This window comes from Notolabrus celidotus, chromosome 2 (genome assembly GCF_009762535.1).
Source record: "Notolabrus celidotus isolate fNotCel1 chromosome 2, fNotCel1.pri, whole genome shotgun sequence".
Lineage (NCBI taxonomy): Eukaryota > Metazoa > Chordata > Actinopteri > Labriformes > Labridae > Notolabrus > Notolabrus celidotus.
The window spans coordinates 20,169,021-20,197,008 of record NC_048273.1 but is presented as its reverse complement, the minus strand read 5'-3'; the positions used below and the strand labels follow the sequence as shown (position 1 = coordinate 20,197,008).

Genomic DNA, 27,988 nt, shown 5'->3' with positions numbered 1-27,988 from the left:
CTGGGCAGGACAGGGAGGTCAAACTGAGGTAAGATTACTCTCAGACCAGCGGATAGAACCCACAGTAAACATTGTTGTTTGGGCCCATCTTGTAAACATCACTTGGTACATCTGAAACCTGATGAGACCCCCTGCTACTCAAATTGTCAGTCTTCCTGTCAATCCTCCTATCTGTCTGTGTGTCAGCTCACTCTGTGAACCCTTCTTTCTGCCTCTCTCTCTCACACCACAAATTGTGAGGAAAAGCAGACAGACAGGCATGGATTCTCCCCTCCTTCTCCCTTTTCCCCTTTTTCTCAATTTGATTAATTTAATTCTAAAATATACGATATATAATCAGAATCATTTTTACGGTCAGCTGCTTGACCAAAAATCTTCTTATAACCTTGAACTAGGCATTTCATTCATTGCCATCCAGACCTTTTGAACCAGAAGTGACAATATTTGACAAGTGGGTGGATACACATTGCTGGACTCTATCATGATTGACAACTCATTAGGGCAGTGACTTGTCAATAACAGCAATGACCGAAAGCAAACACTGCTAGGCTGTTGATTCTACTCTAAATGAGGCCATGGTTTGCAAATTGAACATTATGCTGTGATGAAGAAAACTGGAGACCATGGATTAATTAGGAAATGTTTACTAAGTTGACAAATGGTGTGAGAAGTCGGCATATTTGCTCATTATCTTTTATACATTTTAACTTTGTTTTGCAACCAGTGTAGACTCCCTCTATTGGACATAAGTTAAAGTGCAGGCTTATGCACTTTCCCACCGACTTTACTTTTCAGACCAGAAGGATAAGTGCACTTCCTTTTTATGTTTACATTCATGTCAATCCCTTTACTATCTGCTACTGTTTCCTTATACTTTTACCTTTCTTTGTTTTTATTTACAGTCATTAAAGGCTGGTAGAAAACATACAATGAAATTTATGATACTTCTGGTAAAATGTTTTCATTTCTAATTTCAAAAATGAATCTTGTTCAAGGATTATGAATCCACAAGTCTTGATCTAAACTTTCTCCTGAATACTTTTTAACATATCATGCAGTATTTTAAATGAACGTAAATAACATTTATTTCATTTTAACCTTTAAAAATGTGTAAATTTGTGTTTAATTATGATGGATATGACTTGAGCTGTAAGTGCTCCTCACACTCTTCTTACATCAGTGCAGATATAACCTCACATGGACAAATGTTTAAAGATTTGGATCTCAGTGTTTTAGTATTCTGTCAATGAGTGGGATAAAACTATCTACAAATGCTCTGTGCAGTAATATATCTACAGAAATCCATGTCATGTTTATCAACTGTAACCAAAGATGTACTTTAAGGAAGGGATTTCTATTTCTTCAAAAGAGGAGTCATTTGAATGAAAATTCTCTGCAGAAGAGTTAAAGTAGCTGTCATGTTCATTTCATCCTTTAAATCCTTTTGTTCTGGTTTTCTGCACTACTTCAATTCTGCAGCGTCTCTTTCACCTTTTTCTTTTGGGATCCTTGAAGGAAGTCTGTCCTTGTTTTAATTACAAATTAATTTAATTTCAATTTATAAAAAATGTATGTCCTTTGACATTAAAAAGGAAACAATGTTTTCAAAACAGTGTTTAAAAAGTGTTTGTAAACCCAAACTTTTATATATCCACTGGCAGTAGACGGCTAACTTGGCCTCAAGATCTTGTCCACTGAGCATCTGTTATGGAGCATACTGTAAAGGTTAACATCCAGATTTTCCTGTTCAGTGCAGCAATTGATTATTCTTAAGCTCTCCTCTCTAACCTCTAGGCTACCACACAAGGTGTGCTGACTTGACATGATAGCCATGCGGTTTACCTGATAATTCCTGAGCTCAGCGATTTTCTCGTGCTGCACAGCTGAGTCGTTCCAGATGAGGTTGGCAGTCTCGTCTTCATCCCTGGCCTTGATGAAGTCCATCTCACTGATAACTATACGGACTAGGGGGAAAAAAACTCACATTAAATGTTTTCCATAAACAGACTAAGCTATGTACGTTGTGTAAATGTAGATAAACTCAATTCACGTGCTTTGGGAAAACATCCCATGTTTATCATCTCAAACCAAGAAGAGGAAATAAGATGCTAAATAAGGGCAAGATGTGACTTGAACTCACAAACCAGTTATTTTACAGATCAATGTTTCAGTCAAACACGTTGCTCAGCTTCAATTTTGTATGCATCAAGGGAGAAATGAGTTCAGGAGATTATAGATCAAAAAGCTCACAGCATATTTACCATTCATTTGGTACGATTGGTCGCAGAGCAGCCAATCGTAATACATCTCTTCAAAAAGATAAATTAATTGTCTGTAATGCATTCAAATCCCACTGGAAACCCCATACTATGAAAGATAGGTGGCAAGCCCACTTGGACATTAATCCTACAACTATTCATTATTCAGTGAGTAATGAAAAATTCATATGCCCTAACGAAACAAGGTATTAATTAATTTCTTGTAAGTATTCACAAACCTGATGACGGCTTGCCTAATGTAGCATGATGGTGCTTGAATGGGATAAAGGTTTTCCTGGTATACCTTCATCCATCTGTTAATGTCAGTAGAGACTACATTGTTTTGCTAACTGGAACAGGACAGGTTTGCATTACAGCAGAGCTTTTCCTACAGTTACCTGCAGTGAAATATAGCGCTATAAACAATAAGACATCCTCCGGGCCAGGGTTTACATCCTTTTCTCAGGAAGTGCACAGCAAACTTCCAACACTCTATCCTTTAACCTTTAACCCATACCTGTAGTATAATCAATTCTGAAAAAAGAGAAGACAGGTGCAAAACAAAGGTAACAGCAGAAATGAGCCATCCATCTGGCCCTTAATGTTAATTTTCCTTGAAAATAGCCCTGCAGTTCCCTCAGAATGGCCACTGTGAGGGTCTCGTCACAGCTAGCAAACTGACTCACAGCCAGACTCCCGTCTACCTCCAGAATCCCGGCAGCCCCCAACTTCTACTTGCTGCTGCTGACTCCTTAGTTTCAGAGGTTGTAGTTCACCCCTGAGAGCTGTGCTGCCACACAATATACCAAACATGCGAGGAGTGCTTACTGCGCTCTTTTGGCCCTTCTCAAAAAAAGAAAAAAAAATCACTGCCAAGTTAAATTACCTCAGTAAGGATTTATGTATGTATGTGAGGCCCAGCTGTCTCTGTGTGAAATGCAACTCTATTAGGTTTAATCCACGACATTAAATAACGACGACCTCTTTCAAACACTCTGCCACAGCAAATTAGATTTTATTGTTGAGAGGACATTGTGGCTGGATTTGTGGTGTGTTGAGGGGGTGACTGGGCCTTACTTACCTAAAGCTGTTTCTAAAATTAATAAACAATTTGCTGTGTTATGGTACATTAATCTCACCTGCAAGACAACCAAAAATGTTGGTCTTGTTCTCTCTTACAATTTTAACGAAGAAAAATAAAATATAAATTCTACCACTGTGAGTCTGGGGCCTCTGTATTAGTGTTTTAACTCTGTAGCAGATCTGACATAAAATTAGCATACTAGATAAGACCATTTTTAATGTATTAGAGAAGGAGATGTCTACAGAAATAATATCCAAAGGAAAGAATGCCTGATTTACACTCATCCTAAAACTGAAACTACAACGACTTACACATTTGCTAAACCCTTTCATGCACCTCACTTGCTTTCCAACAAAAAACCTTAATACTGGATTAATTTACATCAATGAAGGGATTCCTTAGCTCCTCTGTTAAGATAAACTCTGTGATCAAAAGATATCTTACCTTTGCAGACTGCCTTTTTTCTGTTTGCTTATTTTAGCTCCTTTGCAGGTCTGTTTTAAAATGCCTCTAAAATCTTTATAAAACATGTATGTACTGTTTTTACTGCTGGAATTTGAAAGGTTTCAAATGACATAACTTAAGGGATACTGTACCAATCTCATATTTGGTGCCTGCGACATTGGCACTTATGGTGCCTTTCTTCTTCTTGGTGTGCACCTTCCTCTTCCCCCTGCTGTGGTAGGAGCCCACAGATGGCCCGTTCACGGGGGACGCTCCTTGATCCTCTGGAGGAGGTGACAGCATACAACAAAACTAGATACAGTCACAGCTTGTGCACCCAGATTGGGGGAAAAACACGAGTTGTTGGAGTATTCTAATATATTTTCCTCATTCCTGCAGGGGATTTAGTGTGGTTTGTTTATGGAGCTAGGGTGTAAATAAATTAGGCGTCTAGTTTGTTGTAGCTGCATGCATCATTATCTTTTATCATAATTTGTTTGTGTGGGTGTGGGTCTTTTCGTGTGTGTCTGTGTGTGGCTCTTTGCAGGGGAGAATAGTGCTGATAAGCAGGCAGAAAGAGACACTTATGAGCAGGTGGCCTAGTGTGTGTGCTTTTGGTGCTACATTGTATGTACAAAAATGTGCATTCTGACAAACAATCTAACAGAAAAAGCCCTTCAGTCCTTAGAGAGTTGGACCACTCTTACTCACCTCCTTCATTGGGAGGGGAGGGCATCTCAGGGACTGCTGGAGTCAAGGGGCAAGCCAAGCTTTCTGCCAGGCTCGGCGGGTGGGTGGGCCTCTCAGGGTCCTCACAGTACCCTCCAGGGGCTCTCTCACACTCGCACTAGTTATTCTTCGCTGTCTTGGGCCGTATGGATGATGTAGTTTGGGCCAGCCCAATGGATCATCTGAGCATCTCTGTGGTACCTCTCAGCAGCATAAGGAGCAGCAGCACAGTCTTGAGTGGGCAGGGGAGATGGAGGGAGGTAGCCGTTGTGGGGAGGAATGGGAGGGGGGAGGGTCTCTCCAGGGTTTATAGAGCCCCAGCTTATTTACAGCCCCAAGAGGAGAGAGAGGGAGGGAGGGGTGGACAGAAGGATGGATAGGAAAGCCTGTAAAAGAGAAGAAAAAATATATTTTACAGCTGCAGAACAGTAGTAGGAGTAGGCTGACTGCTCAGAGGGTGGCTACACTGTGGATCTGTGTGTATTTTATCACTAGACTGGAGTGCACTGGACATGCTTTTGATGTCAGCAACACACAGGCCTATCACAGGCAGAATCAGTCACTCTGACACTGAGCTTACCAGTTCAGCGAGGGGCTGGTACCGCTCTGACACTGCAGTACTAATAATGAATTCATCTAAACCTGTTTGATGTGAGCTGGACTAATTGCTATTGCACTGAGCAGTTGTGAAATATTAATGTGGTTGACGAGTAAAGGGTCTGCAGCAACTTACTGTGTCTCATGCTTGTGCCAGCTGGGTTTCACTGTATGGCTGAGAGGTCACTTCCTTCAAACAGATGGCATCTTTACAGCGGTTTGTTAAAAGGATGCTTCAGGCTATGAACAGTGAGGGAAATTAAAACCAGACACCAGCCAAATCCTGTTATTGTTTGGCTGTGGTCTGGAAGTATCTTCAAACCACTGAGGCAGATAATCAGTCTTTGTTCAAATGTTGTGTCACATTTAGTTTTATCCTGGCTCAGGCAGCACACTGACTTAGTGGTTAAAGAGTAAGTTAGGGCTGTGTTTGAAGAAGTGTCTCTGTGTAAAGACTAAAGAGTGAATGATTCTCTTTTGGGGGTTTCCATGTTCATGCCGTCAGCTTTCCCACAGTTCTGAATTTTTATGCTGAAACTGTGAAAAATCTATTCTATGTTTCTTAAGCTTACAGCTACTTCCGACAGTTTACATTGCCTTTGAATCTTCCAAAGAGTTTAACATACATACAGCAGCCCAAGAAAAGCCTATGGCTAATTCTTTGACTGGTGGTTTTCGTAAACCTTTGTTTCCTTTCAACAGTGCTGTATTTTAACACAAAACCCCGGTAAGAGATTGTACACCTTCAAGCTGGTTGTTTAATTATGTAGAGGACAAAGATGGTTTTCCATACCTAGCACATTAATTCCTAACTACCACATTTGTTTAAATATTTGGTTTAGAGCAGGTAAGCAGAGAGCCTGCCTTCAAAATAAAAGCCCCAAAAACATTTGGAGCATAAATCTTACAAAAAAAGTAGGAAAGAGCAGACATTACATTATGACAAAAAAAAGTTTCAAATAAACATAAATCTTAGAAAAAAGTAGGAAAGGCACACATTGTATAATGACAATTTTTTTTTTAAAGTAAACAAAAATTTCTAAACATTTTTGTCCTCTTAAGGAGGCATTGGCAGCGCATGTAGCTGCTTTATTTTGAGCTAACAATCATTTATACAAAGTAATTGTGTGATCAAGTACCCAAACCTTCCTCCTAATGGGATCAGAACATCCATAATTAATATCAAATATATTTATTTACAATATTTATTTTTTTTCTTGCACATTAATGAATTATTTTAACCTATTTTTCATTCAAAGGTATAATTATTTTGGGGGCACTGGTGGCCTAGCGGTCTAACCGCCCAACCGCCCAACATACAGAGGCTACAGTCCTCATCGCAGGGGTCCCCGGTTTGATTCCCAGCCGGTAGACCATTTCCTGCATGTCTTCTCCAGCTCTCTGCTCCCCACATTTCCTGTCTCTCTTCAGATGTCCTATCAAATAAAGGCAAGAAGGCCAAAAAATCTAACTTTAAAAAAAAAAAAAAAAGGATAATTATTTAATTAGAATGGTTGGGGGGGATATGCCTTACTAGCTGGCCCAGTCAGTTAGGACCACAGGAATGCAGTTCGGGGGGTCACAACCAAAATGTGTTTTCTGTTTCGCATTTTAAAAGGTTATTATGGTGACTTTTATGGGACATAACAAAGCACTTTCCATTCAAAGCTCTTTCTATGGTTCAAAAGAAATGAATATGCATCACACATTCTTATGGATGTAAAAGCATGGACCCTGCAAGATACAGATTACTGCTTTATGGATTACAGTAACATATATGACCACATAAGTTATAAATCATACATAATAAACATAATTTAGGCTTCATCTAAGTTAACAGTACAGCGGCTTATGATGGGTTTTTTGGTATTTCATAAAGAGATCAACAGTAGCCTCTAGTGGTGAGAATTTACTGAAAGCCCATTTCCAATTTACCAATGTTTTACTGTACACACATGCACAAACACACACACACAGCTGCACCTGTAGATGTGGCAAACCTTATAGATTCTATCAGCATCCTCTGAACGGGAAACAATCCAATTGCATTACTTGATCACTCAGTACTCCTCACTGCCAGCCTCTTGTTCTGCCTGTGGTAAACACGAGGCATTGATCCTGGGCAGGACAGAGACTGGAAAGAGATCAGTGCAGGGGGAGGGGAGGTGTACAACACAGTGTGATAAAGTGAAGCAAGCTGTGCTGATGACAACCTGCCCCCACTTCCCCTGTGGCGTGCTGGCTTTCTGTACTGGAGGCTGGGAACAGTGTCTCTATAGGAGCAGTGGACCTTGGTGTCATGTAAACCCTGAGGAACAAGGAGGACACTGACAGGCACATCTGATGCAACTTAACACCTACAAACACAAACACACACACGGACACACACAGTGTAAGCAATCACTTAAAAACACACAATCCCCAGACAAGCACTGTAAAGTTAATCTGAGTTATTCTGCTGAATATTGAAGGATTGTTAGTCTTCGTAATTCAAGGTAGAGTTATTATATTGCTTTGTTATGATTTATCAGCAATGAATGTCAACTTTTCACTTGTTTCCAGCTTGAGTGCACAGTCTACATTTCACAAGATATCAAATATCTTTGATAAAGGGATGACATTTATTTCCTCCCATCTCCTTAAGTCAAATATCAACACAGTTTTTGTCCTATGGGCTTTTTGCGTGAGTGCTAAATAAAATGTGAGGTTTAATTTGAGACTCTTTGGTTTGCATTGATTAACGATCAGAAAATAAAATTATTTTCTGTCATGTTCTGCTTATTTGTTTCATTGGTATTGGTGATTATCAACAGCATGACAGCCTGCTTTTGCAGGAATCACACTATGACTGTAGGATTTACTTTACTGCTATTATTGACTGGGGACGTGAGCTGAACATCCTGTGGTGACGTCACAGGTTTGAATTGGACTTGGTGATCATGTCACATGTCATTGACATGTGCATTGGGACTCTAACGATTTTCCATCAAATACAAAAGACAGATACAACATTTCAACACAAACAGTATGGATAATGTGAGCTTAACATGAATATCAAATAGGATTCAGATTCTGAAAGCATCACTTACACGTGTATTCAACTGCAAGAATCATCTAAATGAATCCCTCAGTGAAGTATTAGACACAATCTTAACTAAATCCCTTCCATTAAATAAAGTATCCATCGTTAATCCTCTGATGCAATTACACTTTTCCTCCAACAGAGTGAGCCAGAGGGCCGCCACAGTAGAGCAAAGCTGAACAGGCAGAGAATCCTATGGATGCTGAGCTCATGCACTTCCCTTTGCTAAACAACACAAGGCTTCATTGTGGAGAGTCAGCCCTTCATGCTGCTCAGCTGCATCACTCTCTCTTATATAGGCCCATGACAAAAACATGTCTGTCTTTAAGGGCATTGTTATGGAGAATTTCCCCAAAGTCTCCAACATGTTACAAAGTAGTACATAATGATAGTCTTTTTTAGGATGTCTTATATTCTCTACAGCAATTGCTCTATGTCACAAACTTTCACTGGCAGGAGGAGCAGTGGCTCCACTTCAAATGTCTATCAAGAAGTTCAACTCCACACGGATATTATCCCTCAATCACAGGTACTTCAAAAAGGTGGTATCACCTTTGATATCAACACAAAATCAAAAAGACAGCCCAAACAGCTGTGCAAGAAGTGTGCCAAAGGAAATCTGAACCAAGACGACAGGCTGTTTAAACATGACAAGAAGTGTCACAGCAATTGCATAAGTCGCTTCAACAATCAGCGGTACTTCCCTGAGGGGCCTGATTTATGCCTTTTTCTTAGATTAAACTACGTCTTGAAAGCAGATGTCAAATACAGAATCAATAGAGAGGCCTGGGGAATCACCACTTAGCCTCATGTTGTGCTGAAAGCGCAGGATTTGCAGACACAAGTGCTTTTCTGTACATGCAGCATGCCTTGGTCTTGCTTTTACAGCAGTGCTGGGACCTCAGGGTATGTGTAACCATTCAAGAGGGCAGAGACATGTTGTATAACTACACATCCCTGACTGAAAAGCATGTATAAATAAAATAATTTACTATGAGAAAATGTGTCTTTTGTCAAATAGATAGTAGAAACACTTCTCACTGGACATTTTTTTACACATTAAAGGTGCAATAGTTTCTCTTTATATGTTTAAGGACGAAAAGACAGTATGCATACAGTGTACTGTATTTGATCATTTGTGCATCATTCTCCTTTAAGAAAGCATGACAGCTAAGTTTGCAGACTTTTCTCACAGGACAGTGGTTGGTTCAGAATTGCATGTCCATCTAAAATTAGCTCAAACCAATGACCCAACTCTGGCTTCGTGCTTTTCTTCCAGATATGAGGAGGAACAAGTGTGGGAGCTGTCGGCCCACGGGGTACTAAAATACACCAACAAACAGCTGAAGGTTTAGCTTAACTTGATCCTGATCTACAGTAAAATAAGCAAAACGGTCAACTGTAAAAAAAAAAAAACTGCTATAATGCATATCATAACAACTATAATCCAGCCTGACCATATTTTGAGAAAAACACAGTGGAGCTAATGACCTTAGTTTTATGGTTAAACTTGCACACAAGCGTTGTGCAATAAAAATAGCACTGTTGCCCAAAGTAGGATTTAAATGTATCAAGGCATATCATCACATTATATATGAATATGACTGCACAGTCTTGACACTGTAAACAACTCTGCTTCAAATTCTTACCTGATCCTGTTTGACTATTGAACGGTAGAAGTGGGACAGAAGTGGTTGACAGCAGGAATGAGAGAACTCAAGGATGTCACAAACAAATGGTCAGACTGAAGGTTAAAAATAAGTCAGGTGGTGGCTATTCTTGATAGTAAGTGTTAGGCAGTGGAAAAAACAAAAACATTCTGCATACAACATATAATCAGAAAAGTTGCTGATTTTTGTAAATGCTGCATTCTTTAGAGTACTCACTTGAGTTTATCAAGAGTTGTTCAAGAGTTTGTGTCTCAGTGATTTTATCGGCTTCACTGATGTTTTACATATTAGTCACCTTTTTTTGCATTGTTTAATTTTGTACAGCAGTTTGTAATGTGACTTTGGAAAACTGCTCTATAAGTAAAGATTATTACTTTTATTATTATTGGAAAATCAAGGGTTCTTACTTGTCTTTATGATATTTTCATGCTTGATGTTGGAGCTATTTGTTGTATTTAGTTTAGAATTAATAAGCAGTATTAGTTGTTAGATGTAAACTTTTCTTTTTATAACTCATTTAAGTTAGATTTTGGTTTTATATTTTTTGCTAGTCATTTGTTTAGTATATTTAGATTCTTTGTATATTTAGTATTTATTTTGTTTGTTTTTGTTTGTTTGGTAATTAGGAACTGTGGGCACCTGGGGTTATTTAGGTAGGTAGATGGCAGAAGGCCAGCATGCACCTGGGTGGGCCTATGGTTTTTTACCAGTGCAAGAGAGGCAGCAGGAGCCGTGATTTTCTTTGTTCCTTTTGTTTGCTTGCTTGCCATAAAAATAAACCATTGAAAACCGCTGAACTCTTGCATGGAGTTTGGATTTCTTTTGCCTGCTTACATCACATCCCCACGGTGCATCTGTGACCCTTTGATTAAGTTTAGTTAAAGTTTGAGTTTGCTATTTTTATTTGTTTCTAGTTTTTTATGACAAATGGCCACTACACTTGGTTAAAAAACAAAGGAGCCAAACTGCATAAAGTTGTAGGTGTAATGCTAAAATATGATACCATAATAATCCAAAACCTACAGTAGCCTATGCATGTCGAAGTCAGCATTAAAATCAAAGATTAGACATATCACATATTTTTAATAGCATTATCTCTGGGATGTGTCCAGTGGGCAGAGTTCCAAACACAACTCATATGTTGTGCTGTTATTATTATGTAATCCATCTGCTCTTGTTGGGACAAGTCATGACCAGGGTGCTCTATCAGCATGTGGTCCTTGAAGTGGCACACTAGACTACAAACAGACGGGATTAAATTAAATGGCTTATCTTGCAGCACACACCCCTTATGTAATTAATCATGCTGTGTGCATCCAAAACTTATGTCAGCAATAAGCTCGCATACCAAGTCTGATTTCTTTAAGGTGGCTAGCCTGAGCTAAGAAACTATGCCTGTCACAGCATAGCAGTTCATATGGTATCTTCCAGATCACTGGCAGGATAGCAGGCCATCCTCTTACACTGATCTTGTCTGAATTTCAGGATTAACGCAAGATGAAATTCTTAAATCTCGCGTGTAATATCTGGGATATCCGAGGTTTTCAGGAAATTGGTTGCACTCACAAATGAAAAGTCTCAAAGCTTGAGCAGGTGTTTTATTGCCATGAATCATTTGCTATCAAGCTAACATGAGGCTAATAGCCACTTGCACGGGTCAGGTGGAAGGATCAAGCAGGGAAACATTGTTGCAATGTTGCTCCCCAGTTTCCTTACAACCATCCAATGTAGCGTGCAGCATCGTTTGACTACCACGGTAATGAAGGCGATTCCATCCCATCTTGCTTTAAATTCAAATAAATGACCCCTGAATGAGACACAATAAGACAAATCAAAGCATTCACAATGACCCTGCGCTACTGTACAGCTAGCTTAGCCTCACTACCCAGCTAAGGATGGAGAGGGGAAAGCGAGGTACCTTATTTATTCCAGGCACTAGCAGTGCAGCCCTTCTGCTGGTGTCATCCGGACGGCTCAGATCCAGGGAGACAATGGGCTCTCTGAGGAGAAACAGTCCCGTCTCGAAAGGAATTGCAAGACTATCACTGTGATTTTAGTGTAAAACGCTGCCACAACTGAAGACTGACAGAAACACAGAAATCTGTATCTTTCAGACCTCTTGTGTGCTATGAGTGCTGGAGCGGATCCATGGGCGAAACCATTTGCTCTGTGAGTGGGGGAGACCTGGAAGAAGTGCTGAAGTTTGCATTCTCAGTGTGGTATCAACGTGTCATACTGTGTGCTGTAGTGTGTACATGTGAGGTCAGCATGGACTGTTTTCATCTATGAACTACTTATGAGTAAAAACAGTCTTTCCACAGATGGGAGTCATACTAAGTACACCTTTAGGTAATCATGAAGTGTAGGTTTCGGTGCAGCTCTTCCTCCACAACTCGCTGATACAAACACAGGGGAGCTACCTAGCAACAGAAGTCGCTGACCATGGTGCTAAAATACAACCCTGTAGATCAGGGGTGTCAAACATGCGGCCCGCGTTCCAAAACAGGCCCGCAAGAGGTTCCAATCTGGCCCGTGGGAAGACTTTACAAAGTGGAAAAACTCCAGACAAGACACTAACTGCAACTTTTGTGTGCTTAGGATATTCGCAGCAGGTTTCAGGGCTTAAAGAGTAAAATATTTGGCCCCACTAGGAGACTCATCATGGCAAAAAATACAACAGCTGTTTTTGTGAAAAGATAGTTCATTAATGTGAACATTAGTGTACTTTTTTGCACTAAAACAAAGGGAAACATTTAGAGCTGTCGTTATTTATAGGTTATCATGTTATGATTTTACTGGTCTGGCCCACTTCAGATCAACTTGGACTGTATGTAGCCCCTGAACTGAAATGAGTTCGACGCCCCTTATGGGTGCGACCCACTCAGGTCATTACCGTAGGTCACCACTCACTTCTTATTAGCTTTATGTCGATGTGGTAATAAAGTTTAAATATCCCTAAGATTTTCTCAGACACTTGCTTCCCTACGCTTGTTTTTTTTTAAAACTGTAAATCATTTCATAATCAGTTTTTTTTGTGACGTGGCAATGTCTATTTCCAAAAATGGCTAATCATTTGGAAACATCAAAGACAAATATAGTCTTTAAGGATCACCATAGAATACACTTTGCATTTGATACATATGATACAAGGACAAAATATCTGTCTTTGTAATATTTGTCACTTTGATATAACCTGATACTTGTAGGTATGTTTCTTTAAGATTGGAGATCAGAGCTCAAGGCCAGCTGCAAAAGAGCACCCATGAAAATATAAGCATGCAATGTTTTAAAGAGTTTTGGTGAAAGTAGAGATACAAACATTTAGAATACTTAAACAATTTAAATGTGTTTTTTAATGACCACTATAAAACCACTATATTAATTGGTTTATGCAAAAGGCTGGAAGCCTTGTCAATACAACAAAACATTTTCAATTACCAAAGTACTGGAAAATGTATGAAGTCTGAAAATTAATTAAACAAACTTGTGCACGTAATGTGTCTAGCATAATTGTGTAAGGCAAGGCATAGCAAGTTTATTTATATAGTGCATTTCAGCAACAAGGCAATTCAAAATTTGTCACACCATGCATTAAAATAGGTAGTGCAAAGGTTATACAAACAGAAAAAAAAAACATCTAATTAATGAAAAATTTCAATCAAAAAGTCTTTAAAACAAACCATTAAAAAGTCAAAGTACAGCAAAACCAAATATTTATAGAATACTAAATATTTTCACTGGTGCACTGTGAGCCACCACTTTATCTGCAGCCTTGCAAGTTAACTGTTCAAAATGGACTACAAGATGAAATATACAGCTGAATCTTCAGTCTACTTTTTAAACTCACACAGTGGTGGACTTAAGCTGTCTGAAGGGCAGAGGCAAACACAAAGGGCACCATGTACATGATAAATGCACAAGAGCACAGGTTAATTTTTAGCATGTTGGGTGGCCTACATTAGCAACAAGTGGTGTTTTTTCCACTGGGCTACAGGAGCCTGGAAAAGCTCCAAGTCCAGAACATGTCCAAGTCCAGAACATGTCCAAATGTTGTCTGTCACACCTCTCCATCTGGGTTTAGGGTATAAAGATATGAGGCGGGATGACATGATGGGGCAAAGCTGTTGTACCACTGAAAGTGTTACAAAGATGAATAAGAGGTAAAGCAGCATGTAAACAACCGAGTTGGCTGAAGAGAACAGCACTGTGTGTGTGTATTTTAAGCTTGCGCTGTTTTGTTTGTTTTTATGCATGCCTAAAAACATTGTTAACTAATGAAGAGGAAATACCTCAAACTTGAATTTTTTGGGGGGAAACAGTTTCCAAAAATGTAATAATAATAGTAATAGTAATAATAATAATAATAATAATAATAATAATAATAATAATAATAATAATAATAATAATAATAATAATAATAAAAATAATGTAGGGGCCACAATGTTGTTTTGCATGTATTATTTGTTAATCATGATTATTTCCTTTTTATGGTTCACTTAATTTCCGGTTTTGGGTTCATGGGTGTGGATTACCTTTATCTACCTGATCAGTTGTGTGGCGGGAGGCATACAAGGAGGGTGAGTGGGGTTGAATATTTTTTGTTGACCGCCACCGTCATCGCCGTTATTTTCCTTTATTTTGATCTTTTTTTGGTATTGAATCATTATGAGTGTTTTGTTAATAAATAGAAAACTTTCCTTGGACTTTGATTTATGAGAAGACTCGTCACAAACACGAGCCCACTTCTGCTTCAAATAATTATAATAATAATACATTTTATTTGGAGGCGCCTTTCAAGTCACCCAAGGTCCTCTTACATGGAATAAAAAACATGAATCATTAAAACATCATTAAAACAAACATTCTAAATAATAATCAAAATAAAATAATAATAATAAGAAAAAATAAAAAAACTAGTGAAGTGCACATAGTTCAGTTAAAGGGAATATGCTAATTTGAAGAGGTGGTTTTTGAGCTGGGATTTGATGCATCTTTAACAACTATATTCTTCCGGTTATGAAAAATAAACCTTTTGGACTCAATATATCAATATTATTTCATATTAGCATCACAATGATAAAAACACAAGTGAATGTTTTTATGCTATCTAAGGTAGGTGTGCTGTGAAATACCTTTTTAAAAAATGGATCATTCTTTCCTAATAAATTAAAAAATAAAGTTATGTTTGAGTGCCTATGGTATCCTACAGGGACCTGAATGCATCATTTCACCCATCAAGTCTTCTGTATTCCCACATGACATGAACGCAGCACAAAACGACAGCAGGCAGAGGTGAAAAGTCTGGATCATGTTTTCATTCCAGCGGAGGCATACTTGAACGATAAAGGACACTGTAAATAAAGACCAACAGGACGGTTTACAGAGCACGTCGAGGTTCTGTCAACAACACGAAGACCTTGATGTTGTTTTTAGCAAACCAGCTAGCACAAGCTGATATTTGTTAGCTAGCTAACGGAGGACCCTGTTAGCTCACCGCCACCATCATCGCTCCCAGCCAGCTGTGCATCGCCCTGTCTTCATACGATGGGAAACGCAGCGACTGCCAAGAAAGGCAATGAGCAAGAAAGCGGTAAGCAGGCACCTGGAAACCATCAAGCTAGCCTCCGAGACATGTAACACCAGCTATTGCACAGCGTTGGCTTTCTTATCATGTAGTCAGGCTGTAGCAGCTGTTATCCAGTGTTAGCAGACAGTATTCAGGAATATGGGCTGCAGAGGAGAACCATCTTTGGTAAAGGCAGTTTACAAGGTGTGCTAGCAGCCTCGTCATGATTTGTGTTTACTTCTCTCACTTGGGAACACTGTCACAGACGATGCAGCAGGCTAATAATTCCAAGGGAGATGCGAACAGATGCCAGTTAGGTCCTTATTAAGCTTTTAAGGGGTGATCCAAAGCAGTGGATGTAAAGACATATCTTAAAAAGTCATTCAAATGAAATGGTCTTACTATTTCACACTGTCAATTGAAGTTACTGCCCAGTGGTTAATACCCAAGGAGCTAACATCAGCTGCTAGAGGCTAGATAACATCAGCAAACATGGGTTTCTACTGAGGCTGCAGCACAAGGCCTTTACACTGCTAACAACAAAAATGTGACAACAACTAACACACATGTTAACAGATTAGCTGTGTTTCTTTATAAATCAAGTATGGCGTTTCTCTTCAAACAATGACTGTGATATTGCAAGGAAGTGTTTAACCTCTGATTTGTCAAGTCAGCTGTCAACAAGTTTACTGTAAATGAAAATGTTCTGCCTTTATCACTGCTTCATACAGTGACACTAACCTGTTGTGTTGATGCTATAACATCTAGTTAAAGTATCTACCCTCTCATTCCAGTTGCACCTGTTTCATGTCAAATTTCAGTCCCTTAGTGCTCAATCAATCACTTTACATTAGTGTTGTTTTTTCGCGTGCATTTAGTCATCAATTACGAAGGTAATCCATTAAACTGCACCATGCTGCTAGTAGTGTGTCTGGAGATTCTCCGGTCTTGACCTGCTTTCTGTTTGGCAGTGGTCCATGCAGTCTCACAACCTTTTGACTCAAGCCACCTGTAGTTTCTGCAGGGAGGGGCTGAGAGCAGGGCAGAGAAACACTATTATACACACTACAGAAATACATTCACACATTGTTTTTGTCATTTTTGCTTACATTGCAGGTAGGGATGCACGATATAATCGGCACATTATTGGTATCCGCCGATATTGGCTTTAAAATGAACTATTAGATATCGGCCAACACGCTGATATCCGCCTATACGATTAACCCATAAAATAATGGGCTGCTGCACACATGTTGGGCTCATGTTTTAAGCAAGCGGCAACCTCCGGTCTAAAAATGAGTCCAATGCAGAAAGTGCTAAAAACTGCAGTTCATCGAGGATCTGCTTGAGGCTGGCTCTGGAAGTACCAGGAAACACATACACACCAATTCAAAAAAGCCGATCTTTACAGCAGAAATAAACATGTTTACAGCCTGGTATAAAACACAAGTGTAGTCTGGATAGCTCATTTCTCGATCTGCTCACACTGTACGGGGGGATTTTTTTCTGATGTGGCAATTTCGAAGATATTGAGATTACGAGTCTTCCAATGAGAGGCACAGCTGACTTGATTGAAAGTCGGGAACACTGTAGCTGTTGGCTAGGAGGCTCAAAGCCCGCCTCTTTACGTCACAATCACTGGACAGCAGCAATACGGCTGCTGCTGACGATTGGCCTCAAAACAGCGCTTCAGAAACAGATGGGTGACGTCACGGATACTACGTCCATATTTTATACAGTCTATGGTTTTAAGTTAAATTTGAATTTAAGCAGCAGTTTGTGAGGTACATGTAGTTGACTAGTTTAAGCACATTTACTGTCAAAGAGTAAACTATTTATTTAATTTGGGTTTAATTGCTGTACAGTTGCACTTTCCACATGTTCCCTGGGAACAGAGGTTAGGTTTACCTACAATTTCAAATGTGAAATTGGCCAAATTTGGCCTGGTTGTGGGTATTGTTATGATTATCTCAGGGAGAGCATCATCCAAGTTTTAAGTAGGATGTATCTTTTTTTTTATAAGTTTATTTATATTTTTTTCTTAATTTTGAACAGATATGTACATGTACAAACACAAACATGTACATCCCCAACATCCCCCAAACCACCCAAAACCCAAAAGGTTGCAAAACAGACAGTAAAATGACAAATAAAGGTAAAAAAAAAACCCACAAAAAACATAATAGTAATAGGAATAGGAATAATAATAATAATAATAATAATAATAATAATAATAATAATAATAATAATAATAATAGTAATAATAATAGCAGAAAAATAAATGCAAAATGTGTAAATAACAATAAATAAATAGAATAAAATATAAAAAAATGTATCTAAATAAAGATAGGAGTGTAATGACATGGAGAGCTTTCTGGATGTATCTTTTTGTATGAATTTTGTTTGAAAGCAATTGTCATAAATGAATATACAGTTAAGTATTAAGTATTTTTTAAATGTGATAATAGTGTCACCATAATACTGTATGCTAATTCCAATACAGAAGAGCATTTATGATCTCTGCAATTAGGTGTGCGGAAAAACACTTGGTAATTGGCTAAATGAGTTTTAAAATATCGGCATATCAGATATCGGCAATATAATCAAATGGTGGATCCCTAATTTGGAGTCAAGTCTCAACAAAGCTAAATGTCAAGTACACAGGTGTTTAATATATATGCAGTAGTAGGTTGAGTAAGTAAGGGTGTAAAGGAAAGCTCTTGAGTAACTGCATTGTTTAAATTTACCACCAGAGTGCAGACTAACCTGGAGACTACTTCCCTTCCAGTCCCTCAGTGGGTGTTACAGACCTACAGTTTTCTTATCAGCACTCTGAATGCAGCTGAGTGTTTTTTACATAACATTAAGAGACTAGCTGTTGTGAGTTTTTGCCTACCTTCTCTCTCTTTGTCAACACAGTATCAGCATTTGCATGGAAGGCCAGTAATAGTTTGCATTACACCACATAGGGAAAGTAGACATGCATTCAGTTGCTGAAACTGCAGTTGAGTACTTGAACAGGAAGCTTAACTTTGTGTGGTTAGCCAAGCATTGCAGAGCACTTCACTGCATACAACAGGAAGCTAGTGTCACTCATTGGTCTTCGCTCTGAAATCGGTTCCTCTGCCTCCGAGCCTTTTCACTCGTACGTCAATAAAATGGCCCAGGGAAAGGATCAGTCCTTCGCCAGCCGTCTCTTCCACAAATATCGTAAGGGTAGCCAAGAGCAGAGAGGAATAGAGAATGAGGTGCCTCGTATCTCTGACTTCACCATCATGTGGGATAAGTGGAGTAAGTGCAGTGTTTTGCTTTTTACATTCAAAACTGTGAAATCTGCCACCGCCTGCAGCTTTGAGCGGGATGAGTCTCAGCTTGTGTCAGTGTTTTTCAAGAGAATAGATAATAGACATGAAGCTTAAAAAGTGAAAAAAAAAGAAAAGAAAAAAGTACCCTGTGATAATCAGTTTAGATCATCAAGTTTTCTTGGTTAGGCCTTCGAGCTTCAAACGGCAGCCCAGCTTCAACACTTGTTACTTTAGAGTTTGTCCTTATCTTCTTCATCAGGTTCACAGTCGCTGTATTTGTGCACATTCCTGTTCCTCCAGAGACATCAGTAAAAGCACCGGGGGCATAAGTCTTTGTAGCACAGGCTGTTTGTGGAACTTACATCATCTTAATATTTCCTGTCCTGTCATTTTTGTGGACCTGTTTTGCAAGTATGAAACGTGTTTTGTGTGCTTTTCACAATGTCTTTTTTCGATCACTGTTGTTTTATATCCTTTGTGACTGATGTTTGTAGTTTCACCACACTTTGTTTATCACGGTAGGATAGTAAAAATCTCCTCAAATGTACCTGTAAGACAGAAAGAGACATTGACAGCTACCTATTTGTGCACAGTCAAATCCCACTGAGGAGAAATGTGTATTTAACTAAGGATTATATAGATACAGTGTAAATGTAGTTTGTGAAAGAAAATGTAAGAGTATAACTTTATATATAACTTCTGTCAGGTTGCTGTGTTAACTTGTGTTTTCTTTTTCCTTATCATTTTGTCGTGTGTTGCATTTGATCCACTTGAATTTCTAATGTTCTTCTTGTTTTTAAGCACTTCATAAATGTTTCTTCCTCTCTTTCTCTTCTCCATCATTTCCATCCATGTGGGTGAATGTTCCTGCAAACCCTTGGTGAACTGTAGAGACTTTTGGTATGCTCGTTTTTTCATGAGCCATCCTAAGTCACAGAGGCAGTTAGCTTTTGACAAGTTTTAGACCCACCAAAACTTGTATTGCTTACACATACTCTGCCAAGATGTGGGTTAATAGACAAACTGGTTGACATACAGCATACACACACAGTATACAGCAGTTTGTAGATGCTAGGTATGCTTTAAATCAACATACCAAATGCAGATACGCACTATGACTCTGTGACTTTTGACATCTCATGTCTGCTGTGACTCTCACAATGCACTGTCTTTTTACTGCCTGCACTGTAGTGTCAGCTTTGTTCTGCATTTTGTCTTTTGTCACTGCTCATTACGACTGCCCCCTCCCTAACTCCAACCTACTTTTGAAAGGGATGCAGAAAGTTTGACTTAAAATTGGCCTATAAGTCAGAACAGAACAGCTCTTTGCATCACTTTGTTGTTCGAGTTTCCTGCTTAGACGTGTGGTTTTGAGTTTTCTTAAGGAGGTCTTTTTTTGCCGTACTGTCAAGTACAGCCCTGCATCACCCAGTACTTGACAGTTGCCTGACCTATAAATGCATTTGTTTCCCTAAAACATGTGAACTTCCTTTGAACATGTTGAACTGCCCCAGTTTATTTCCCTCAACATGTGGCCTGACCTTGACAGAGTGCCAAAACGCTCGTAGTAAAAAATCTACTGTTGTGTCTTTTTACAGTGAAAGAGTTCTTAGCTAAAGCCAAAGAAGATTTTTTAAGAAAATGGGAGTGTCCACCCCAGGTAAGTTGCTCTCCTTTCAAGCTTTCAAAGCGATTTCCCTCTCAAACACTCATGAGTTGTTTTTTTTAAGCTACTGATAAGACTGGTTGTATGATAGCGCCCCTGCCACTTCCTGTTGCAGATCTTGTTGACTTATATGCAGGGTAATTGCATAATGGCACTGTCAATAAAAGGTATTTATTCAACAAATCTTCATACAGCTTATATGTCTTACTTTGAACTTCAAAGAGACAAAACAAACCACAGTTTATCTCAATTAGTGCCATAGTCAGAGAAAACCTATAAGCAATTTGCTCTCACACTTGCATTTATGTCGTGTTTCCTCAGTGCACAACAGGCCTGGATGACTTCGATAGATTCAAGACTCTGGGTACTGGCTCATTCGGGCGAGTTATGCTTGTCAAACATAAAGAAACAAACCACTTCTACGCCATGAAGATCTTGGACAAACAGAAAGTAAGTGTTTTTTAAGAGGACAGTTTGCACATCTTATTAAAACAAGCCCTATAAAGTCACGTGATTCTGTGTGACACACGCTCCTGCATGCTTGACAAATGCTGTAACACCAGCATGCACTCTGTGTATCTCATATAAGGAAATGGAAAGTTACCTCTGATGCAGAGCCAGCACGTTATCACTGAAAACCTCAAGAAGCGCTTCACATGAGTTTTGATCTGGAAATACTGATGTGAAAGTTGTGGGAGGTTGGCGTGTCATGAGTGTGTTGCTCATGTGGCAGGCCTCAGTTCACTCTTGCTTCATACTTTTGATTTTAAGATGTTAACCTGTCTGTCTGTCTGTCTGTTTGTTGAAAGACTTTCCTTTTATAGTTTAAGGGTCCTTCTGTTTCTTAACACTTTGTGTGCTGAACGTTTATTAGCCAATTGTTTTTTTCAGTTCATCTGATCATATCCCTGCTGACTTTTACCAAATGCAACAAGATATTTATGAATAGTTTTTTTTGCACTTTGCAGTACGCATTATTATAAATTCAGTATAGTATGAAAACGAGCCTACAGAAACTTAAGACAGCAGATAATGTCACGGTCAGGTGCTATAATCGTGTTAGTGTTGTTCAACACCTATGATCAGGTGAATGTCTGACACTCTGATGTGTTGACATGGTGGTTTAAGTCTGCAAGAAGCTTTTCTTCTTGTTAGTCTTCTTTTTTCATTTTACTGCCTATAGCCATTAGTTTGCGTGACTCAATGTTAACTTTCAGATCTTGTTTGTCAGATCTTGAAACGCGCCAAACCTGCAGAATTTTCAAAGTATATCATTATACAGTACTATCATCCATGCAACAAAAACAACTTTTTTACTTCTATCTAAAAACGTGCAAAAACTTGATACAAAAACAGATAAAATTTGATTATTGCTAATTTATTAGGTTACACTCACTCTGTTTGGCTGACTGTTCCTCTTCTTGATCGTCTCCTGCCTCTTTGTTTATCCTTTTTGTTTGTGGTGGCTTCACACCGGGAATTTGTCGCCACATCTTCCTTGAAACACTCTTCCCTCCATGCTTCTTCAAGAAAAGGGAATGAATAGAACTCCAGTAGCTGACGTCACGCCGTTCCCAACGTCCCAAATCACAACACAAGTGCAGCGCGCCGCAAGGGTCAAAATAGCCTGACAGTCGGCAGAAATGGGCGAAAGTATGAAAACGAAACTTCACATACAATACCAAATTTTCCATCGGCCACTGGGGGGGGGTTGTTTTACACACCAAACTAATTTTTTTACCCCCCATTGGTGCTTGGTGGGTGTTCATTTTATGCCAGAAGACAGCTGTCACTAATAATGAAAACCTCACAGAAACTTAATGCTTTTCTTTACACTGTAATTTAAAATCATAAAAAACATGAAATCACTCAAGTTATCATCCACATACCCTGCTCATTATACCTGTAATACTACTGTTTTCCTTGTTTTGTTTGTTTTGTTTTATTTAGGTGGTGAAGTTGAAGCAGATAGAACACACTCTTAATGAAAAGCGAATACTACAGGCCGTCTCATTCCCCTTCCTCGTCAGATTGGAGTACGCTTTCAAGGTGCAGTTCTAACACCTACTTCTTACATTACAAATAACCAGCAAACGTTGTTTATAATAACAGAACATCATAACAGCAAGTGCCTTCACACTATATGATAGAATGTATCTGACTGGGTCTTTTAAATGTTTCCCTCTTTGAACAACAGGACAACTCAAACCTCTACATGGTGATGGAGTATGTGCCTGGAGGAGAGATGTTCTCACACCTCAGGCGTATTGGAAGGTTCAGGTATAGTGTGCATAAAGTTAAAATAAAACTAAGTATCCTGATTTTCATTACACATACTATAACAGCAGCCAATAAGACTTGATAAGATGTATGTTCATATATCACACCATGTCTGACTGTCCACTGCTCTTTCTTTCAGCGAAAACCATGCAAGATTTTATGCAGCTCAGATTATACTCACCTTTGAGTACCTTCACTCGCTGGACCTCATCTACAGAGACCTGAAGCCTGAAAACCTGCTCATAGATCAGCATGGGTATATTCAGGTGAGCAGTGTATGTTAAGTCTCCAATAGGAAAGTGAAATGAAAAGGAAAACATTTGTTATCAGACACACTCAACAGCTGCAAGTAGAAAATCTCTAATGGTGATGTGATGTCACTTTTCCTTCCCAGTAGTGATTTTGAAAACTTGAGTTTTAGTTGATACCTTATTTCCTATTTATACCTATGGGAAAATAACATATACATATTATAAGTGGGAAAACACTGATAACATTTTGGTAGCTTTGATTAATGATCTCTTTTAGCAACACCAGTGTTTTGGTTTACCAGAAAACAGCTAATCTGATTGCTAATGAATCTTGGTATTCTATTGGTGCATTGACTGGCGTATCTGCTGATATGTTGTACTATAAGGAAACACAGGCTTCTGTTAACAGCTAAAGTAAGATGCTTATTTTCTTTGCCTTCAGGAGGCTACTTTTCTTATTTTCCTCCTATTTTTTCTTCCCTCAGGTCACAGACTTCGGCTTTGCCAAAAGAGTAAAAGGCAGAACCTGGACGTTGTGTGGAACTCCTGAGTACCTGGCTCCAGAGATAATCCTCAGCAAGGTGAACCCTTTAAATACATTCACTGACAAATCAAACAGCAGTGACCATAAGCTATAACCTGCTCTACTTCTCAATCTATGTCTAACTCTTTCAGGGCTACAACAAAGCTGTGGACTGGTGGGCACTAGGAGTCCTTATCTATGAAATGGCTGCTGGGTACCCTCCCTTTTTTGCTGATCAGCCAATCCAGATCTATGAAAAGATTGTGTCCGGCAAGGTAGGAAAAGATAGCCACATTTGTAGATAAATATTCTGAGGCTTTGATATTTTTCTGTTCGCCTCTGAACCATAAGAAACAACTTTCTTACTGCTCTTCACATACTGTAACCAAGCGTGTAAACCGAAATCCAGATTTCTTTTTTCGTCTCCAAAGGTACGATTCCCCTCTCACTTCAGCTCCGACCTGAAGGATCTGCTGAGAAACCTGCTGCAGGTTGACTTGACAAAGAGATTCGGCAATCTGAAGAATGGCGTGAATGACATCAAAAATCACAAGTGGTTCTCCACAACAGACTGGATTGCCATATATGAGAAGAAGGTAGGTTTTTTAAATCTAGTTTAATACAATATTTTAAACATTAAGTAATTATTTTTCTGTTTTCTCATGTGATGTGCCCCCTTCTTTTATTAAAATTGCTTTAATGGTACAAACAAATTTTCGCTCAGCAGCTCTGATGGTTGAATGACAGTGACAGCACTCTTTAGGGGCTTTTTCGACCAAGAGTTCCGGTGTCTTTTAGCCCCCAGAACTACTGTCCCCGGAACTAAAAGGTTCCTGTGCCCCCATTGTTGTCTGCGTTTCAACCGCGGGCTGAAGTCCCGGGTAGATTGTGCAAATCAGGCCAGGGACGCATGGAGAGAAAAAAATTATATCAAATAATGTTTTGACATTTTAATAAAAAACTAAATTAATTTGCATTCCCAGGAACTCCCTCTGTGTTTCAACAACTGTGTAAACTCCACAAACACCGTTATGTTCCACTGAAAGTCCCAGGACCTTTGAAAAGTACTACCCCCCCAAGCAGGGGCTTTTCAGGGGGAGATTATCTACCCCTGAACTAAATTTAGACCCTGGTTCCTCCGGTCGAAACGCACGTAGTTCAGGGGTAAAGTTCCTGCTGTCGAAAAACGCCCTTTTAGTGCAACTTGTAGCACTTTAACAGAGCATAATTTGCCTATGAGCACATCAGCCCTTGTTTGGTCTCTTGGGATTAACAATCAGAAGATGAAAAAACTAATTTTCTTCTCTGTTTCAGGTTGAAGCCCCCTTCATGCCAAAGTGCAGAGGACCAGGAGACACAAGCAACTTTGACGACTACGAAGAGGAGGAAATACGTGTCTCACAAACAGAAAAGTGCGCAAAAGAGTTTGCTGATTTCTAGTGAGAGTGGGCAGGAGTCCTCATAAGGTCTCACACATTTTGGATATTTGCACTCTCCTGAGGGTTAATGTGGAACTGAGGCAGTCTCGTTTCCAAAATCCAATGCCTCGTTCCTTCATTCCACACAGCTGAATGAGGTCCTTCTTGCCATGATCCTGCGTGCAGTTAGCACTAACCTATACACAGGCACATTATGCAGACACCCCCCCGTGCTGCAACACAAAAATACTAGACCACGTTTTAAGTTTTTGTCTCATTTTTTGTTTGCCACTTCTGAAAAGCCTCCCTTCTTTTATTTTTGATTCACATGATTATTTGAAAAGCGACATTTAAAGTTATAACCATTTACGTGTGGCACAAAGAAAGATTGTATTAGCCGGTATTGCACATATTGTGATATAAGCTTTGAGAAAATAGAAGGGTTGTTTTGTTTGCTTTTCCAACATTGTTTTTTTGCTTGTTATTCGTTGTCCGTTACACGCTGGCGTTTGTTTAAGGTTCAGTCAGTAAGTCACTGTTCATCAATACTTAAACATAACCCAGAATTCATTTATTCATCATTTTGGTGTCCTTATGACCTAGAATCATGTGTTTGTGCATATAAGAGTATACATATATGAGACATAAGATTTTTCAAACAAAAAGGTGTTTATTGAAGGAAAAAGCAACTCTGATGACTCCACAGAGAGATGGATTAACAATGGCAAGTGTCATTACGGAGCAGAACCTTGTCAGTGCTGTATTTACTGATCAATTGTAGCATTGTTCCATCCATATCCAGTCACAGGAAATTTACTTTTACCTCAGGCATGGTGTGGTATTAAAAGTATTTGAATGAGATGAAATAACTTTCAGGTACAATTCTGTTTCACATGACAGGAAATCTGAAGCTGTTTGAGTTTGTCACTTCAAACATCTGTCTTTGGTACGTCCAAAAATCAATGAAGTGCATTGAAATTGCATTTTTCAACAGCTGAAAGTTTGAAAGTTTGTGTTATTTTCTTAAGAGTATGCTGTTGTGAATGCAAAGCAGTGTTGGTCAGGGCGTATTTTGGTCATTCTGGGTTGCTTTTAAATTTTGTTTTTGAAGTCTAAAGCTTTAGCACCTCACTCAAAAGACAATGTGTAATTGCCATATTTGTTTTACTTTCATTTTACATTTGCATGTAAGTTGTTTGTATAGCAGTGTCACAACAAGCTAATATTCCCTGAAAGTGTTCCCATTTTCTTTGGGTTCTTGTTGTTTTGATTGTTACTTTTTTTTTGTATTATTTCACAGCGAGGCACATCAATGCTTTAGATTTGTATTGCCACTTTTATCTGAGTGACATATTCCTCTGCATAATCCAGTGAAGCAAAACTATATCATTAACCATGAACTAATAGTAACAAAAAACTGATATATCATAACCTTGAAGTATTCATTCATCTTGGTTGAAGCACATATTAACTTTAGCTTTCAGGTTTCTTTGCAGCATTTGTTTTTTTACCAGTTTTTACACTGTGATGGAGCACTCTTTGCTCACTCTTCCTCTCCAGTCTGCTGAAGCTGAGTCTTGTCAGTTAAAAGAAAGTAACAGACAACAATGCTGTTGTCGGTTACTTTTCTCGTTACATGTTTTCAAAGGGAATAAGGTGAAGAGTCTGTTTTATGAAGAACATTTTGTGGTTGTAAATCACTCCTGTTAAGTTATTGTCTACATGCATTTAATCGATCTTCCCATCCCCTCTGGACTATGGGGGATTTGTTTGACACTGGGCACCATTATTTTCCATTTATTCTGACACATTGCCTGTCTCAGCTTGATCATGTGTATTTAACACCCAGTACTTGCAGGGCCAAGATTTCCACATGTTGACCTTAGTAGCAGAGAAGCTCCAATTTCTCCTGCTTCTGTAATCTTTCATTCCCTATACAGGAAAGTTGGTCTGCAGTCAACAGAGAGGTCAGAGTTGTTTTGTTTTTTTTCATTTTCACATCCTGATGGAAACAGTAATTCATTCTTGACAGACGTCCTATTCAGTCTTTCAGCATAGAATTTGATCATTATTTCACACGGTGCTTAAGTGTTTGTAGATGAGAAAATGCAATTTAATCAAGTTCAACAATCTAAACAACCAAATGTGGGGAAAAAGATTTGGGGACTGAATGATTTTTTTAAAAAGGTACTGGCGTACTGTATATGGGCATTGGCTATCCCTGATTTTAGATATTTTGTTATGTATTCAAATAATGATGTGACTTTATTTAATCTTGAATTCATTTTTAAGGAGACGCCTGTTTGTTACTTTTCCTATTTTTATTTATATTAGAGATGTCTAAAAAATTACATTTTTTAACTTGCATAGCCCTCAGTATATTTTGGCAGACTAAAACTGTTTAATTTAAGTGTTTATAAACAGTTAATATGTTTGGATTATTTATTTATTTATTTGCCCCTTATGGAAAACAAAACCTTAACAAATTTTGCCACACATGCCTATTTAAATTGTAGCCTCTTACTATTATAACCTATTATTTGCTTCCCTTTGTTACATTTTAAATTCCTCTCTTCAATTTCACTTCATCAAGGATGATAGGAAATTAATTTACCAGTTTGAAGGATTGAACAGAATGTAACTGCAGAAACTTTTAGTTTTTTTATTCAGACTCATTTTTGAAAACTGCACCAGGGAAATTTGCATGTTTCAGTCCAAACTGCCTGTGCATAAACCTTCCCAGAGAGTTTGTAGAACATCCACAGCTCCTTATATGTGTCATTTATCCCCACCATGTGTGTGATAATGTTTTTCATATTTGATGTAATATGATGGCACTTTTCCCTGAGCCACACACACACTCCTGACTGAAGAAAATCAGTTTAAATTGTTCATAGCTAGTCACATGCCAATATGGGATCAATTATCTGAAATATGTCTGTATTTAGTTTGTGGGATATTTTGCACATCATTTAGACGGCTGACACGTTTTTCCCACCCATATTTACTTGTTTTTTGCAAGGGGAATATTCTTTGCTGTAGCAGATTTTATGTAACAAAGGATATGTCACTATAATAAATTCTTTTTATTAAAAGCACAAGTCGTTGTTTTGTA

The 27,988-nt window shown here is 38.7% G+C and overlaps 2 protein-coding genes across 4 annotated transcripts in view; one reads left to right on the top strand and one right to left on the bottom strand.

Moving 5' to 3' along the window:
* Positions 1-12,281, bottom strand: part of ttll7 (tubulin tyrosine ligase-like family, member 7) — a 79,900-nt gene extending 67,619 nt beyond the window's left edge. For both annotated transcript variants that reach the window (XM_034678052.1, XM_034678047.1), the window contains exons 1-4: positions 11,783-12,281; positions 4,498-4,901; positions 3,939-4,070; positions 1,843-1,964 (exon numbers count right to left, since the gene is read on the bottom strand). In XM_034678052.1, coding sequence (XP_034533943.1) covers positions 1,843-1,964; positions 3,939-4,070; positions 4,498-4,522 — 279 coding nt within the window. In that variant the 5' untranslated portion in view covers positions 4,523-4,901; positions 11,783-12,281. The remainder of the gene's footprint in view (positions 1-1,842; positions 1,965-3,938; positions 4,071-4,497; positions 4,902-11,782) is intronic.
* A 2,845-nt stretch (positions 12,282-15,126) lies between these two features.
* prkacba (protein kinase, cAMP-dependent, catalytic, beta a) lies at positions 15,127-27,971 on the top strand. Of its 2 annotated transcripts, none has more exons than XM_034707666.1 (10): positions 15,127-15,454; positions 20,334-20,395; positions 20,723-20,851; positions 22,352-22,450; positions 22,599-22,681; positions 22,821-22,947; positions 23,418-23,513; positions 23,608-23,730; positions 23,887-24,051; positions 24,770-27,971. In XM_034707666.1, the coding sequence occupies exons 1-10, from the start codon at positions 15,409-15,411 to the stop codon at positions 24,893-24,895; spliced, it is 1,056 nt and encodes a 351-aa protein (XP_034563557.1). In that variant the 5' UTR covers positions 15,127-15,408; the 3' UTR covers positions 24,896-27,971. The 2 variants fall into 2 exon arrangements, with proteins under 2 accessions (XP_034563557.1, XP_034563546.1); XM_034707655.1 differs by lacking the exon at positions 15,127-15,454 and adding an exon at positions 18,466-18,721.
* Positions 27,972-27,988: the final 17 nt, after the last annotated feature.

Coding starts and splice junctions, on each gene's coding strand:
- prkacba (XM_034707655.1), top strand. CDS start 18,589: ATGGCCCAGGGAAAGGATCAGTCCTTCGCCAGCCGTCTCTTCCACAAA. Junction 20,396..20,722: donor AATGGGAGTGTCCACCCCAG/GTAAGTTGCTCT, acceptor GTGTTTCCTCAG/TGCACAACAGGCCTGGATGA. Junction 23,731..23,886: donor AAAAGATTGTGTCCGGCAAG/GTAGGAAAAGAT, acceptor TCGTCTCCAAAG/GTACGATTCCCCTCTCACTT.